Source organism: Microplitis mediator, chromosome 10 (genome assembly GCF_029852145.1).
Source record: "Microplitis mediator isolate UGA2020A chromosome 10, iyMicMedi2.1, whole genome shotgun sequence".
NCBI lineage: Eukaryota > Metazoa > Arthropoda > Insecta > Hymenoptera > Braconidae > Microplitis > Microplitis mediator.
The window spans coordinates 8,724,399-8,739,439 of NC_079978.1; the positions used below are offsets into that span (position 1 = coordinate 8,724,399).

The window sequence follows — 15,041 nt, forward strand, 5'->3', positions numbered from 1 at the left end:
ATTTTATCTTCCAGTTTATTTAATTTTTTTTATTGCATATATATTTAAATTAATGTAAGTATAACTCGGTCATCTGAGCATCCCATGTTAGTTACTAGGCCCGAAAAAATTCAACGCAGATTTGTTAGTTTTTATCCTACTTGTTACAACAAAAAGACGTCTATTTGGACACTAGCGCAAAATATGATTGCCTTCAAATCAATTTTTTAGCAAAAATAAGGCAAGTTAATGACATTTCATTTTTCTATAAAGCGATCAATGGTCACATTGACACCAGAAATACTCAAATGCTTTGAATTTGTCTGTCCCAAAACGGGCCTACGACATAGCCGGCTGTTAAATACTATAAAATCCTCAAAAAATTACGCCTGTTCTGGGACTATCAACAGAATAGCCAATTCAGTTAATGCGATTTATTCAGACGTAAACTTCTTCGGTTTTCTCTCCCGTGTAAAAAAAAAATTGTTGAAAAAGTGTTCACTATTCTAAACTTCAAAATGTGACACAACGACGAACTTTTTAAAAACGATTTTTGAACTTCTGATCATACAAAGACAAAAAACAATTAACTTAATACTACAAATTATCGTTTTTGACTCATTTGTAAACTTTTTTTGACGCTCCATTAAAGTTGCTAGGTTTCATAATTTTTTTCAGTGCAAAATACGTTCAGAAAAAACTGATTTTGAATCATTTCTGAACGTTTCTTGTTTTAACATATCTTAATAATATCAAGATATTTATTGATTTTTTTCTTAAATTTTCAAAAGTTTAAAAAACGTTAAAAAAAAAAGTTCGTCGTTGTGCCACGATGTGAAATTTAGAATAGTAAAAACTTTTTTAACAATTTTTAAATTCCCGCTAAGAAAATCGACGATTTTCGAAAAATTGGGAAGTTATTGTTTTCACTCCGATTTGCGAAAATCGAAATTTCATCAGATGTCGACGTTCTGAGGTCCTAGGAAGCTATTCTGACTATTTTTAGAATGATGTCCGAGTGCCTGTATGTGTGTGTGTGTGTGTGTGTCCGGTCTATAACTTTTTAACTAATGAACCGATTTGGATAGTTAAGGTGGCAATCGAAAGAGCTTGTTGGCTATCAACTTTTCTGAAAATTTCAGATCATTTGATCAAGTAGACTCGAAAATATTGCCGAATTACGAAAAAAAAATTTTTTTTTTTTAGTTTTTTATTGATTTCTCAGAAACGAGTTAAACGATCGATTTCAAAATCTAATCAGCTTTAGAACTTTATAAGCCGCGTCGATTGCCACCTCAACCATCAAAATCGGATAATTCATTCGAGAGTTATCGTGGGAGAAAGAAATGCTAAAAAACGGTTTTTTCCAAAAGAATGGAATACAAAAGTATTTTCGAGCTCGAAAATGTATTCACAACAATGTTTTCGAGCTCCTCGAGCTCGAAAACAGCGGGAAGTTTTAGGGCTGGCCCGCAGAGTCAATAGATAGACAGATTTTTTTTACACGGGCTACTCATCTTTTTGTACAATAGTTAAAAACCTGGTACTGGATTACAACTAACTATGAACCCCTTACGTGCAATCTGTTGTTATTAAGTATTTTATCTGGCAATCCATCGCTTAAAGTGTAAATTTTGTATAATTATTTATTTTTCTTTTCTTTTTATCCTTTATGACATTTATAATTGTTATAGTACCGATTGGCGTAATTAAATAAATAAATGTTAAATTGAAATACTTTTTTATTTTATAATTTTTATATTTATTGTGTCATGAGTTATAAAGAAATAGACGTAATTTGACATTAATTATCAATTGTATATTTGAGAACATGAAAATACTTTGAACAAAAAATAATTATGATAATGCAATAGTAAAAAATATTTTTGATTTAAACAAAACATGAAAATTTGTAGTTTTCTCGTTGTACATAGCAGTAAATTTATTTTTTGTTTTATGCGCGCATTTTTATTGGCAGATTTATTCCACACAGTTCAACAGAACCGGCCTCAACCGCTCTCTGAGCAGAACGTGCTTCTACAAAATTTATGAAACCATATCGTTCACCAGGCACAACAGCTACACTATTGATTTTACCAAATCTAAAAATAAAAACGATACATTCAATAAAAATAAATATTTATATTGTTAACCATATATATGTATGTATAACATAAATTTATTACTCACTCTGAGAACTTTTTGTGCAGCATACTATCTTTTATTTTAGGATTCAAACTCCCAACCCACACAGCTTTTGCATCAAGAGTGGTATTTTTCTGTGGAGTTTTTACAGCATCAGTTACTTCAGTTGCTTTTCCTTTACTTCCGATAACTTTAGATTCAGCTTTCTTTGTATTTTTAGCTGCTTTCATTTTTCTAATTAATTAATAAATAAATAAATTAAATATAATCTTTTAAAAATTTTAATAATTTAAAATACAAAAACAATATACTCACGTCGATGCAGATTCTTCTTCAATATTTATTGAAGCTTGCCACGAATTACTATGATCATTATAATCAAATATTTCCATAAATATACTTGTATTACTTGGATTATCTTCGCTATCTGATTGAAAAATTTCACTTTCAATGTCATTATTTATATTATTATCGTAAAATTGTTTATCATAATCACTATTTAATTCACATAAAATAGCAATAGCGTCCTAAAAAAAAATTACCAATTAGTAAATATAAATAAATTCTCTCCTACGTTTATATCTTATATCGTACAACTAAATAAAACATACTTTCATTTTTATTAAAGGCGTTTCTCGAAATATTTCTAAAATATATCTTTCAGAAAAACCCATATTAATAAGCTGTATTATTTTCATCCTGTAAAGTTCAAATTTAACAGGCAAGCAATCTGGAAGAACATTTAATGCTTCTTGAAAACATGTTTCAGCTTCATTATAATGCTACAAATCAATTATTAATTAATTAATTAATTACAATCAAAAAAAAAATAAACAAATAAGTAAATCTTCATAATTATTTACCTCTAAGCCCATCAATGCTTGCGCTTGTCTACATTTCATTATACTTATTAATACTGGATCATCCGTACGAGAAATAACAAATTTTATATCACTTAATGCTCTGAAATAATTACACTTAATTAAATAAATAAATACAGAGAGCGACTTACAGTCACTACGTGACTGCCTAAGTATTCCTGCCAAATTTATAAAATATCATTTGAATTTAACTGTTTATAAAAATCTTTACTGTAAAATTAACTCTAGAATCTTTTGTTTATTTCTATTATCATTTAAATACAATAAGACAAATCTCATCATTAACTCGCAAACTTATTGATTTCGGATCATGGAATTCTTTAAATAAAATCTACACAAGTCGAATTTTTTTTTTATTAGTCGTCTAATATGATTCTGAAGTAAGCAGACAATTAAAAACTTCCGGATTTTTTTTTTTTCAACAAATTAATTACAAAAAAAAAACTAAAAATATGCACTTGTAGAAAATTAAAGAAGCTCTAGGTGCAATTTTTAAATATTTTATTTTTTTTATATTTATCGTTTTAAAAAAAATTCAAAAATTATTAGACGTCGGCTAACTTGAGTATCATCGTCCAATACATTTTTTTCACAGATACCAAATTAAATTTTTTTAATTTTTATCATCATAGAAGACATGACATATTTTTTTATTTTCTCTTAATTATATATATAATAGTTATATATATTCAGTCATATATATATTCAGTGACTGAATAATTAAAATATTAATTTATGTAAAGAAAATAAATACGGTTGTCTTTTTGTCCCGCGTGATTTAAATGTTATTCGAATGATATTGATAAATCTATTTATCTCAATACTTGGCAATACGGTCGGACCTTGTTATAAGACGATCATTCTGCCTTTTTTATAAACCAGGTATCGCGATAGTTTGAGAGAGAAACTAATAGTCTTATAACGAGGTCCTACTGTAGTAAAGAGTTGAAAGCATGAAAAGGCACAAATCCAAGTCAATACCAAATTTAATAACATTAACTGACTTTATCATATAGATATGGCCGGAACAAAATTTTCCTTATTCTCTTAATAATATAAATAATATTAAAATTAATTATTTAAAGCATATACTTACTCAATATAACTACCAACATTCAAATAACAATAACTTCTATTAATATAATGACGTATATCTAATTTATTTAATTTAATGGCTTTCGTGAAATAATATATAGCGTCAGCCTTTTGACCTTTCATTATTAATCTAAATCCTTCTTTTCCATATCCCTCTGGAGTTTTATTACAATTTATATCTCTATTATTTTTATCCTACAAAAAGAAAAAACAATTTAATTAATCAATAAAAAAGTTAAAATAAATAAAAATTACCTTTTTAACGACAGTAAATCCTTGTAAATCATCTGATGAATCAATACTATTAACATTATTACTATCCGCTATATTATCTATAGAATTTTTATTATTTTTAACAATCGAATTATTTTTAAATTTATTTTTTTGTTTAACAATTGACTGAACAAATGCTGAATGCTCTAACGACAGCTCATCTATATCATTATCTAAATTTGAATTACTACTATTATTATCATTACCTATATCATCTATTTTTTCATCAACATCATTGTTGATATTTTTTTTCGAATTTGATACTTGTGAATTTTTTTGATTTCCTGAACTATTTGAAGGTTTTTTAGCAGCTTCAAGTTTCTTAGCACGTTGTCGTTCTTTCTTTAATTTTTTTTTCGAAATATGTACAGTCATATCATCTGTGTCAATATCTTCTTGTTTTATTGAATTTTTATTAATTTTATTATCATATATGTTCATTTCTTTAAGTATATTTTCACAATCTATTACACTATTTTTATCACAATGTTTGTTATCCATTTTAACGTCGCTGTTCTTCTCAATAAACAACGTGCTATCAAATCTTTTATTTTATGTATTTTATTGATTGATAGTAATTTGATGTGTATTGATAATTATTAACACAATCAACAAAAATAATATTGCTAGAAAAAAATATAAACAATATTAGTGTCCACGTAATAGATCAGCTACTAGGTATTCAATAGACGACGTAGGTTATAATTGTAAGGAAACAATTTGTAAGTACATACCGTTGATGCCTTTACCTGATTTTCAAAACTTAATGTTACGAAATATTTTAAAATAAATTTCCTGGATAAATTCTCAGAACAGGAAGTTATAAGCAAATTAAATATACAATGTTTTCAAATGTAAGAACTGAAACGTTGCAAATCAGAGTTTTCTTGCATTGATAAACATAAATACAATAATACAGAACAATTTGGTATACAGATTCCGACAATACCAGTAGCTGTTCAATCCTTCTTTTGGTCCTGGTGATCGAACACGAGTGTGAATGTAGCAGACATCAGGCAAATTTAAAATTATAAATAAATAGAGTAAATAATTTAAAAAATAATATTCATAAAAAATGCACTTACTAATTTCAAAATTTTTTTAATGCGTATTTTTAAAAATTTTATAGTATTAATTATTTACTCAATTTATTAATAATTTTAAATTTGTCTGATGTCTGCTACATTCACACTCATTATGAAATTCAAAATAGCAACTATCAGAAAATTTTTTTGTTCTCATAAACAAATCATGTATTATTAGAAAAAATATTTTATCTCAACACGTAAATATTTTTAAAAAGTCCATCGTATGCATATTTTATTTATTTTTTTATTTTTCTTAATAGCTATCGTCCCATTATAGGGCCACGTGTCATATGCATGTTTTTAAATGTTTTCCTACTAATATTGAACTTATTTATTTAAAAATAAAAAATTGTGTATTTTCTACTGCCATAAAATATTTATATTCTTATGGGAGGTAACTATTAAGAATTTGATAAAATTTTAAGTATTTAAAAATTACTCGAATTTTTAGTACGAAATTCAGTTCGAGGCTTCTAATACCCTTACTCTTAAATCTAATTTTTCTTGGTAATAATTAAACTAATACCTGTTCGATGACAGTTATTAAAAGTAATTCATGTACTCAGCATAGTTTACTTTTAATAAATATTTTATAAAACGAAACAATTTTATAGTATCATTTTGATGAATATTTTTTTTTTTTTCGATCCTAAAGCTAGCAGACATGAGTGTGAATGTAGCAGGCATGAGACAAATTTATATTACACATAAACTAGTTAAAGAATTGAAAATAAAAAAAAAAATTTAAAAAAGCACATACTGATTTTGAAATTCTATAAATGTGCATTTTTTAAAATTTTATTCGATTTACATTTCATTCACTATTTCAAAATTTTTAAAATTGACGATTGTCAGCTACATTCACGCCCATAGACAATTGACAATTTTCCAATTTTTTTCTTTAAAAATTTAATTTAAAAAAAATATATATGCACATTTAGAAAACTATAAAAACTATGGTGCAATTTTTTGAAATATATCTTTTTTAATTTATCGTTTTAAAAAATTCGAAAATTATTAGACATCTGTTAATTTCAGTATAATTTTTTTTTCTTGTTTGAATATCACACTTTTATTTTTTTTAAATAATCGCGTATAATTATTTAGCATTTCCGGCTCAATAATTTAATGAAACAAATTAATTAAAAATGAAGTATAGTTATTGTTATTTATTGGTGTAGAGTTTATGACATTTCTTGTCAGTCAAAAAGTTGATGACATCGCTGGTGATTTTTGATGACAGGAATAGATGCCATTGAAGTTTCGAATTAATAAATTTTGTACTTGATATTTAAATGATATAAAGTTATTAATACAAAACTTAAAGAATTATTTTTGAATTTATTTAAGTTGATTGTAACAATTAAAAATTAAAAGAAAAGTAAAACATCAGTATCTAGAATACCAACAGAGTGTAAAATGGGCATAGGAATTGCATGGGATTGAGTCATATCTTTCAGTAACGACAAACTAGACGACTACGACCTTTCGCTACTTTTGGATTTTTCATCTCCATCGTGTGTTAATTTTTAAAATAAATTTAAAATGATAGGATTTAGTAATAACAATAAAAATTCATCACCATCAACATCCGAATTCGCCAATGACGACCTCAATACTCCAAGTAAGTTAAATGTCTTTTAAAACTCTATAGATTTATAATTTTTATTCTAGAAACTTTTATTCTAACCTCTCTTTAGTCATCAATCACGCTATATATTCTTATGATGAAATCATTGACACAAACCGATAAATAATTTAATTTTTTATCATTGATTTTTTTTTGTCTCCAACGATTTTAACTGTAAGTCGAATTTTAAATTTTCTGTAATTCAATAGATTGTCTAAAATAATTAAAATTAATTAATTATAAAATTATTGATTTAACACAAAGATATTTACTCGTTTAATTACATTGATTTCTATGTCATACATCCAAAGTAAATATATAATAATAATTACATTTATTTATTTTTCAGTATCATCATCACAACGTATAACTCCGTATAGTCCTTATTTAAACTTTGATCCGTCGTATTTACCAACAAGCCAACCAGAATTTATAACACCCTCGGGAATCACTACGACTGGTGGATCAGGACTCCGTAGAGGACAATTCGAATTAGCTTTTGGTCAAATCGGTGCTGCTTTTACAATAGGTGCTGGTATTGGAGGTACGAGAGGATTAATTCGAGGTCTCAAAGCGACGACATTGGCTGGACAAACAGGAAAACTCAGAAGGACCCAGTAAGAAATATTTAAATAAGTTTTAGTAAATGTATTTGTTACAATTTATAATAATTATCGATTTTAATTTAACAGATTAATTAATCATGTTATGAAAAATGGCACATCAGTAGGAAATTCACTTGCGACAATTGCTGTAATGTATAGCGGTATTGGTGTAGCAATTCACGAATACCGACAAATTGAAAGCGATTTAAATTCAATTATTTCGGCTACTGCTACTGGAATATTGTTAAAATCAACTGGTCAGTAATTAATATTTTACTATTTATTTATTAAATGCTTACCGCAATTTAAAAATTTTTAAAATATTCATTCGCGTTATCACAGTGCATATAAGAACAAACTAAAAAAAGAAATAAGAAATAATCCAAAAATGAAATAAACATAAATAGTCATACAGTTTAATTATTGGACTCAATTTTCACTCTATTTTTCATTTCCACTTGAATTGACTTCATGGATCCATTTAGAGATCCACCAAAAAAATTTACTGGCTTTGAGTAGTCATTAATTAATTTAAAAATTCTATTTCTGTGACCGTTTTGTATAAATGACTTACTGGAGTATGGAATTAATAATAATCTATATTAATATTAAAGTACCCCAAGTAGCACAGAGACTTTGAGATGCAATAAAAATGTCTTTTAAAAAGACAAGACAAATGTTTTTTATCTCAAAGTCAAGTTTTTTTTTTATATAACCTCCTCGATTCTGACGCCCTGTATAGGGGACAATTTTGCTAGCATCGGCAGCTAGCAGCTGTTTGCTAAACGATAAAAATAATTATTGCTACAGCTTTAAAATAGATGGCTTTAAAAAGTATAAAGTAGAAAACATATAAAATATGTTTTTTTTTGCTTCTAAAAAGGTCTATAAGTATACTTATAAAAAATTATTCAAATAGCAAATAAAATAATGCCTCGGAAGTGAGGAGGATAAATAAGATGTACAGATGTTAGTCCTAGGAGCCATAAAAAATTCGTGTTATTTTTCCTATCTCAAAAGAGACATTTCAATTAAAAAATTGTTTAGATGATTCATTTGACAATTATTTGTAATTTATTTTTTGTCGTCACTTGTGTCAAGTCTTTTAAGCAGATATTCTTTCGGTGCCAAATTTCTGATCGTTTTCTCAACATTTTGGTGTCTGCTTGTGATTATTATTACGTAACTTTTACGATTAATATTGAAAGCATAATTTATAATTATAACGTTTTTAATAATTAAATTATTATTTATTGCAGCTGGTGTTCCAAAATGTATAATGGGTGGTATTGTAGGATTTGCATTATCAACAACTTACTGCATATGGAACGGATGGGATACTTTATCTGAGATTATGCAAGATTACAACATGAATCCAGCGTAAGAGTATGTGTGTACGAGCAGTACCTTAACCAAAACCATGCCATTTAATTTTTATGTCCTTAATTAATAAAACGGTACTTCTTTAAACGATTAACAAAAATCATTGACATGTTCTAGCAATGCGCATTTTCAATGGTAATTTTACATTTACTAAATAATTGTAATTAGTAAAATGTATTTACATGTACTGCCGCTATTGTTACTAGTCGTACTAAAAGTAATTGAGTTTAAAATTTTTTTTTTTAATCATTCATAATGAAAAAAAAAAAAAAAATAATTTTAACTTCAATTATTAGAAACTAAATAAATTCTTCTATGATCTAAATGATATAAAATAAACTATGGATTTTGTTTTGGTTAAACTTTAATATTAATTTAGAATATTTATATATTTTTTTTTTTTTATGAATTAACATGTAATTAGTTTAGATAATTGAATTAATAATAAAAGATCCCAAAGAGATCTAACATATTTATTTGTACTGTCTCTTTCCTAATGTATTTAATTTATTTATATTTATAATTATTACTTAAATATTGAAAAAAAAATATTTAAATAGTGCTTTTTTAATAACAATAACAATATAATTATTTATTTAAATAATAAATTTAATTGCAGATCCAAGTGAATGTGTTTCGTCAATTGATGGGTTAGCAACAAAATTCTTCACTTTTTGTAAATAGTTTATTTGCTCATAAAAAAAAAATTCACTAAATTTCAGTAAATTCATCACAATCTTCAAGAAGCTATGATTAATAATGAAACATATATTGTAAATTATAGTGTTTAAAAAAAAAATTAAAATTAAAATATATATTCCTTAAAATAAATAAACATTTTTATTTATAAACTCAATTCAAATAAATATTTAAATATTTATGCGACATTTAACATAACTTACCAAAAGTTTTAATATTTAAAAAATGTTTATCTTAATTAAATTTAAGTAAGTTCTCGATACTCGGTCCATTTGGAAAAATAATCACAATTATCAACATTATTTAATGTGATACACTCAAACATATAATCTTATCGCATCATATCTACGCCGACCTGATATGTAACACACGAACGGAGCCATCAGTTCTATTATCACTTGGATAAGATCGACACTTATCTCGCACTTAAATTTTGAAATCTGTTTTACAATTTTACTACACAGCAAAACGATAAAAAATATATATTTTAATAAGGTTTTGAATTTGATAATAAGTAAATAAAATAGTGAAAATTTATTTAGTAAAAGCAATTATTCCAGTTTTTTTTTGTCATTAGTGTCTAATGTGTAATTTTTATTTGCGATGGTAATGAGTGATGACAATGTGTCAACGTTAACAATTGATAAATGCGATGAATAATACACGTATATTACTGTACATCTAATTTCTAGGTAATTGTATTTCATCAAATCCTATTAAAGTATTAATTTCTTAATAACAATTAAAAAAAAAATTATTATTTTTAGAAAAGATCCAGTCATTTTTAATATTTAATTCTTTATTTTAAAAAATTACGATGACCTAATATTTGAACTTCGCTCTCAAAATTTTACACCTCGTATGAACTTAAAATTTAAATATTTGTTTTTGTAATTAACGTTAACTTTTTTTTAGAATCGACAAATTTTTATTTATAAAATTGCTTTGTATGTCATTACGTCAAAGGTATAATTTGAAAAGTATTAAATTGAAATTAATGTTTTTTAAAACTGGCTGATGTGTGTTCCATTTTCACTTATCTAAACAAATACTATTTATAAGTATTTAGATTTTCGAAACGAATATCTTTAAGAAAAAATTTTTTTAAATATTACAAATATTTTTTTATAAACTATAATTATTGAAACAATAATTATAAAAGTATATTAATTTACTAGTCATAGAATAAATATAGTAGTGTAAATATAAGTGAAAACTCCGGAAAAAAATATTAGTTCGTCAGTAACTTTTGCGCAGTTCGTACGCGCGAAATTACACTAATAACAAAAATTAGCATTAAAATTCAAATCATGTCTGTTATAAGATCGACTTAAATTAATAATTTAATTTACATTAAAGTCGTAATCAAATGTTAAGAATTTATATTTGGATCGCGTTAGACGGATAAACAATTGTAAAAAAATATTGTTAAATAATAAAAAGAAAAAAAATGAATAGTGTGCAAGCTGAGAAACGTCTGGCAATTCTATATTCTGCAGCTGCAACACTTTCAGTAATATCATTTATTTGTATTATAACTACCTGGCAATACTGGGCATGGACCTTGGACAGTTGTTTCGAAACGGACTGTAATTGTATTTTTTATGGTGTTAATGCGTTTAGCAAACTAAGAGGTGGCGATGCTAAAATTTGTCATTTTGCAACTTATGCCATTATTCCATCTATTTTATTCAGTATTGGATTTGGTATCTACCATGGTTACAGAACGTGTATTAATAAAAAACTGAGCGATCCTAAAATAATTGCTAGAAGATCAGTCAACTATAGCAGGTATTTATTATCAAGTTTTTTAAATAATTCATAAATCTTGTAGTCAATAAATTTTTATCATAAATTTTAAAAACTAATAATTTATAAAAAATTATTGAACTAGGGTAGAAGTACCATTTGTGGCTACTGCTCCATTTTTGGGCATTTAATACTTTACTTTAGTTAATAAAAAAGAATGTATGAAATAGCTACCTTTTTCAATAATGGGCTAATTTAGACGTTTTTTTTTTTTTTTTTCATAATTTTTGTCTGTTAATTTTCTCTCCGAAAAAAAATACAAAAAAAATTTAAGGTATTAAAATCTATGAAATTTTTATAAGTGTGAATGTAGCAGACATCAGACAAATTTAAAATTATTAATAAATAGAGTAAACAATTAGTAAAATAGAACTTAAAAAAAATGCGCATTAAAAAAATTTTGAAATTAATAAGTGCATTTTTTATAAATATTATTTTTTTAATTATTTACTCTATTTATTTATAATTTAAAATCTGTCTGCTGCCTGCTACATTCACACTCATGAAATTTTTCACTTTGTTGAAAAAATCGCATTTTTTTCGAAAACTAAGCGAGATATCGAAAAATTTTATTCTCCAAAAAAGTCTTATTTCGTCGAGTTCTACACGAATTTGGCGGTCATTTGGTGGAGAAACGGAAACGGTAGAATCCCCGTGAGGACACATCTAAATAAATAAATCATGTAATTGCGTATTTTAAAAATTATTTTATTTAAATTGTTCAAGTATCCAAAACTGGCCCTGGGTTGGCCCAGCGATACCTCTACCCTATCGATAATAAATTAAAATAATCATATTAATCTGCAAAAAACAGTTCGATTAATGACAAGATAATTAAACTTAAATCATAATAAACTTGTCTTTTAATTAATTAATATAATCCATTGATACCTACCTTTATTTATTTTATTTTTTAATCTTTTTTCTTAGTAATGAAATAGACGGAAATATTGTAGTCGTAACTCCTAGGAGCCGATCCCCGTGTAAACATTGGATGCCACCTAGTTTCTTAGCTGCATTGATCACATGTCTATCCCTCACCCACGCTATCGTTATTACAGACGGTTATTACAAGACCTGTGAACAATATAAAAAGAGAATTATTCATGTTTTGGGATCCGCAGGTCGTGAAGCTATGGTACAGTACACACTTTATCTAATCATATTTAAATTTTATATAAAAAAAAATGTATATAGTAACTAAAAGTACTAACTTTATGGTGTAGGCAATTCATAATCGTCTGAGTTGTAGCGCAATATTTGATTACATGGATTACATCGAGCCAGATTCAAATAACTGGAGAAGAGGCGATGAAATGAATACTGGATTAGCATTACTATTTGCAATCATCACAATATGGTTCAGTTGTTTTATATGGATTATTATTTTTATAATAAATTTTGTTATGGCTCGACAGAGGCACAACAATCCCGGTGAAAATGTTTGTTGCTGTTAATTTTTAAGTAATTTATTAACAACATCTCAATAATTATAGTTTTAAAAATCTATATTTCGTAATTAGGAAAAAATAAAATTATTATTAAAGATAAATTATATATTTTTTACTGTATTAGACAATATTTTACAGTACATATTTTAGTACGCTAATTACCTGATTTATTTTATTATTATTTTTTTTACATAAACATATAATAATATTTTATATACATTATCAAGTAACTCACTCATGATTAATACATCACAACTTATTTATGTATATATTTATATTTTAATAATTAATACATAAAACTAGATAAAGTTGCCTTAGAAAAAATAACTTACAAAAAAAAAATTGACAGACTTAAAATTGTCAACTTTATTGTATGTTTTTTTTTTTATTTTATTTATTTATTTTAAATTCATCATTTCTTCGTGCTGTTCGTTCAGTGCTGCGTATGTTGTATACAAATATATTATTTCTTCTTTTATATAATAATAATAATAATAGTATCTATACACGAATACACTATTTCGTACTCTAGTTTATTTTAACATTTGTGCATTTTATTCACAAATTCATTATTTTAAATGTGTTATTAATAATAATAATAGTAATCAATTAATTATGTATACTGTTTAACAAAATACAATGTAACAACCCATAATTTCTTACAATTAATCATGTAAAGTACAACATCATTACATGATTATAATAAAACAAAATATTATTTTTTTTTTTTACACTATAATTGTTTTTTTATTCGCTTTCCTTTTAATGTTTTTTTATCGCTTTAAAAAAAAATGTAAGCACTTTTTAAAACTTTTTTTTTTTTTTTAAATTGATAAATTAATAAAAAATGGCAAAATAAAAGGAAGGAAAAGTACATTAAGTTTGTGTTAAATAAAAAAATAATTTGTAGTGTATGGAGATAAAAAAAAAATAAGTAGTGCAATATTTGGTTAAGGGCAGTGTATAAATCCAAAATAGAGCGATAAATAAATATAAATAATAATATTAATAATTAAAAATAAAAATGTAACTTAGAAAAAAAAGTGCGGAAAAAATACTATAGAAAGTTCATTAATAAATACATCTGTAAGGGAATGTTAATAGTTTTTAATTTATACTCTGTAAAAAATTTGAAGAGTGAACGCAGATTAAATCCGGAGTGAATGTGAAGCAGATAACTGTTTATTTATTTAATCCCCTCGGAGTGAAATTCACTTCTGAAAGGAGGTTATTTTAATATCAAAACTCTGAATCGAAGTGAATACGGATTTAAATAAAATCTAGATCACTCCGCTGAAAAACAAACTCCGAATTTACTCCGTATGCGGAGTGAATTTTTAAAATCTCCGGAACTCCGAGTGAATTCGAATTTAAATGGTTACATGACTAAATATCACAATCAAAATATCACTAGCCTGCAGATTGAGATAGTATTACGTCAAAATATTACATGATATTATATCGTGTTTATCACTCCGAATTCACTCCCAATTTTTTACAGTGTAGAATTATTTTTTGAGAAAAAAATATATATTCAAAAATTTAATTATCAATCAATTAATAATTTTGTATTATACAAAAATTAGCTGCTTTAATTAATTATTTTAATAATATGTCTATGCAACTAATGACAGATATAAAATAACCGAAAGAAAATAACTAAAATAAAATTACCATAATAAATAGATTTTCATGTTTATGTAATTTTATTTTACTTTTTTTTCAGACTTTTTATGTGCATTTTATCATATAAATATATAAATACACATGCTTTGGTTATTTTATAAAATTATTTTTACCGGTAATATTATCATCAGTTGAATAATCGACGGAAAATATTTCTGAAAAAAATTTTGAAAATTTAAATTCATTAAGTATATTTTAAAAAAATCTCACTGATGTCTATTTAATAAATGGTAATGTTATATATATATATATATATATATATATTATTAATTTTTACCGTTATAATAAATAATAGTAATAATTATTACATCATATAC

General features: G+C 25.3%; 2 protein-coding genes across 6 annotated transcripts; one reads left to right on the forward strand and one right to left on the reverse strand.

Moving 5' to 3' along the window:
• Positions 1-1,776: 1,776 nt before the first annotated feature.
• On the reverse strand, positions 1,777-5,281 carry LOC130676010 (phosphatidylinositol 4-phosphate 5-kinase-like). Of its 3 annotated transcripts, XM_057481962.1 has the most exons (9): positions 5,108-5,281; positions 4,580-4,999; positions 4,356-4,432; positions 4,102-4,295; positions 2,988-3,087; positions 2,736-2,906; positions 2,440-2,651; positions 2,170-2,358; positions 1,777-2,081 (listed from the first exon to the last, which is right to left on the reverse strand). In XM_057481962.1, the coding sequence occupies exons 2-9, from the start codon at positions 4,872-4,874 to the stop codon at positions 1,934-1,936; spliced, it is 1,386 nt and encodes a 461-aa protein (XP_057337945.1). In that variant the 5' UTR covers positions 4,875-4,999; positions 5,108-5,281; the 3' UTR covers positions 1,777-1,933. The 3 variants fall into 3 exon arrangements, with proteins under 3 accessions (XP_057337945.1, XP_057337943.1, XP_057337944.1); XM_057481960.1 differs by having other exon boundaries at positions 4,356-4,999; XM_057481961.1 differs by having other exon boundaries at positions 4,356-4,999; positions 5,123-5,273.
• A 1,608-nt stretch (positions 5,282-6,889) lies between these two features.
• LOC130676014 (mitochondrial import inner membrane translocase subunit Tim23-like) lies at positions 6,890-13,448 on the forward strand. Of its 3 annotated transcripts, none has more exons than XM_057481967.1 (5): positions 6,890-7,085; positions 7,441-7,708; positions 7,784-7,953; positions 8,956-9,076; positions 9,699-10,470. In XM_057481967.1, exons 1-5 carry the CDS (start codon positions 7,007-7,009, stop codon positions 9,706-9,708), a joined length of 648 nt encoding a protein of 215 aa, XP_057337950.1. In that variant the 5' UTR covers positions 6,890-7,006; the 3' UTR covers positions 9,709-10,470. The 3 variants fall into 3 exon arrangements, with proteins under 3 accessions (XP_057337950.1, XP_057337951.1, XP_057337949.1); XM_057481968.1 differs by having other exon boundaries at positions 6,898-7,085; positions 8,956-9,082; XM_057481966.1 differs by lacking the exons at positions 6,890-7,085; positions 7,441-7,708; positions 7,784-7,953 and adding exons at positions 10,546-11,569; positions 12,518-12,725; positions 12,814-13,448 and having other exon boundaries at positions 9,074-9,214.
• Positions 13,449-15,041: the final 1,593 nt, after the last annotated feature.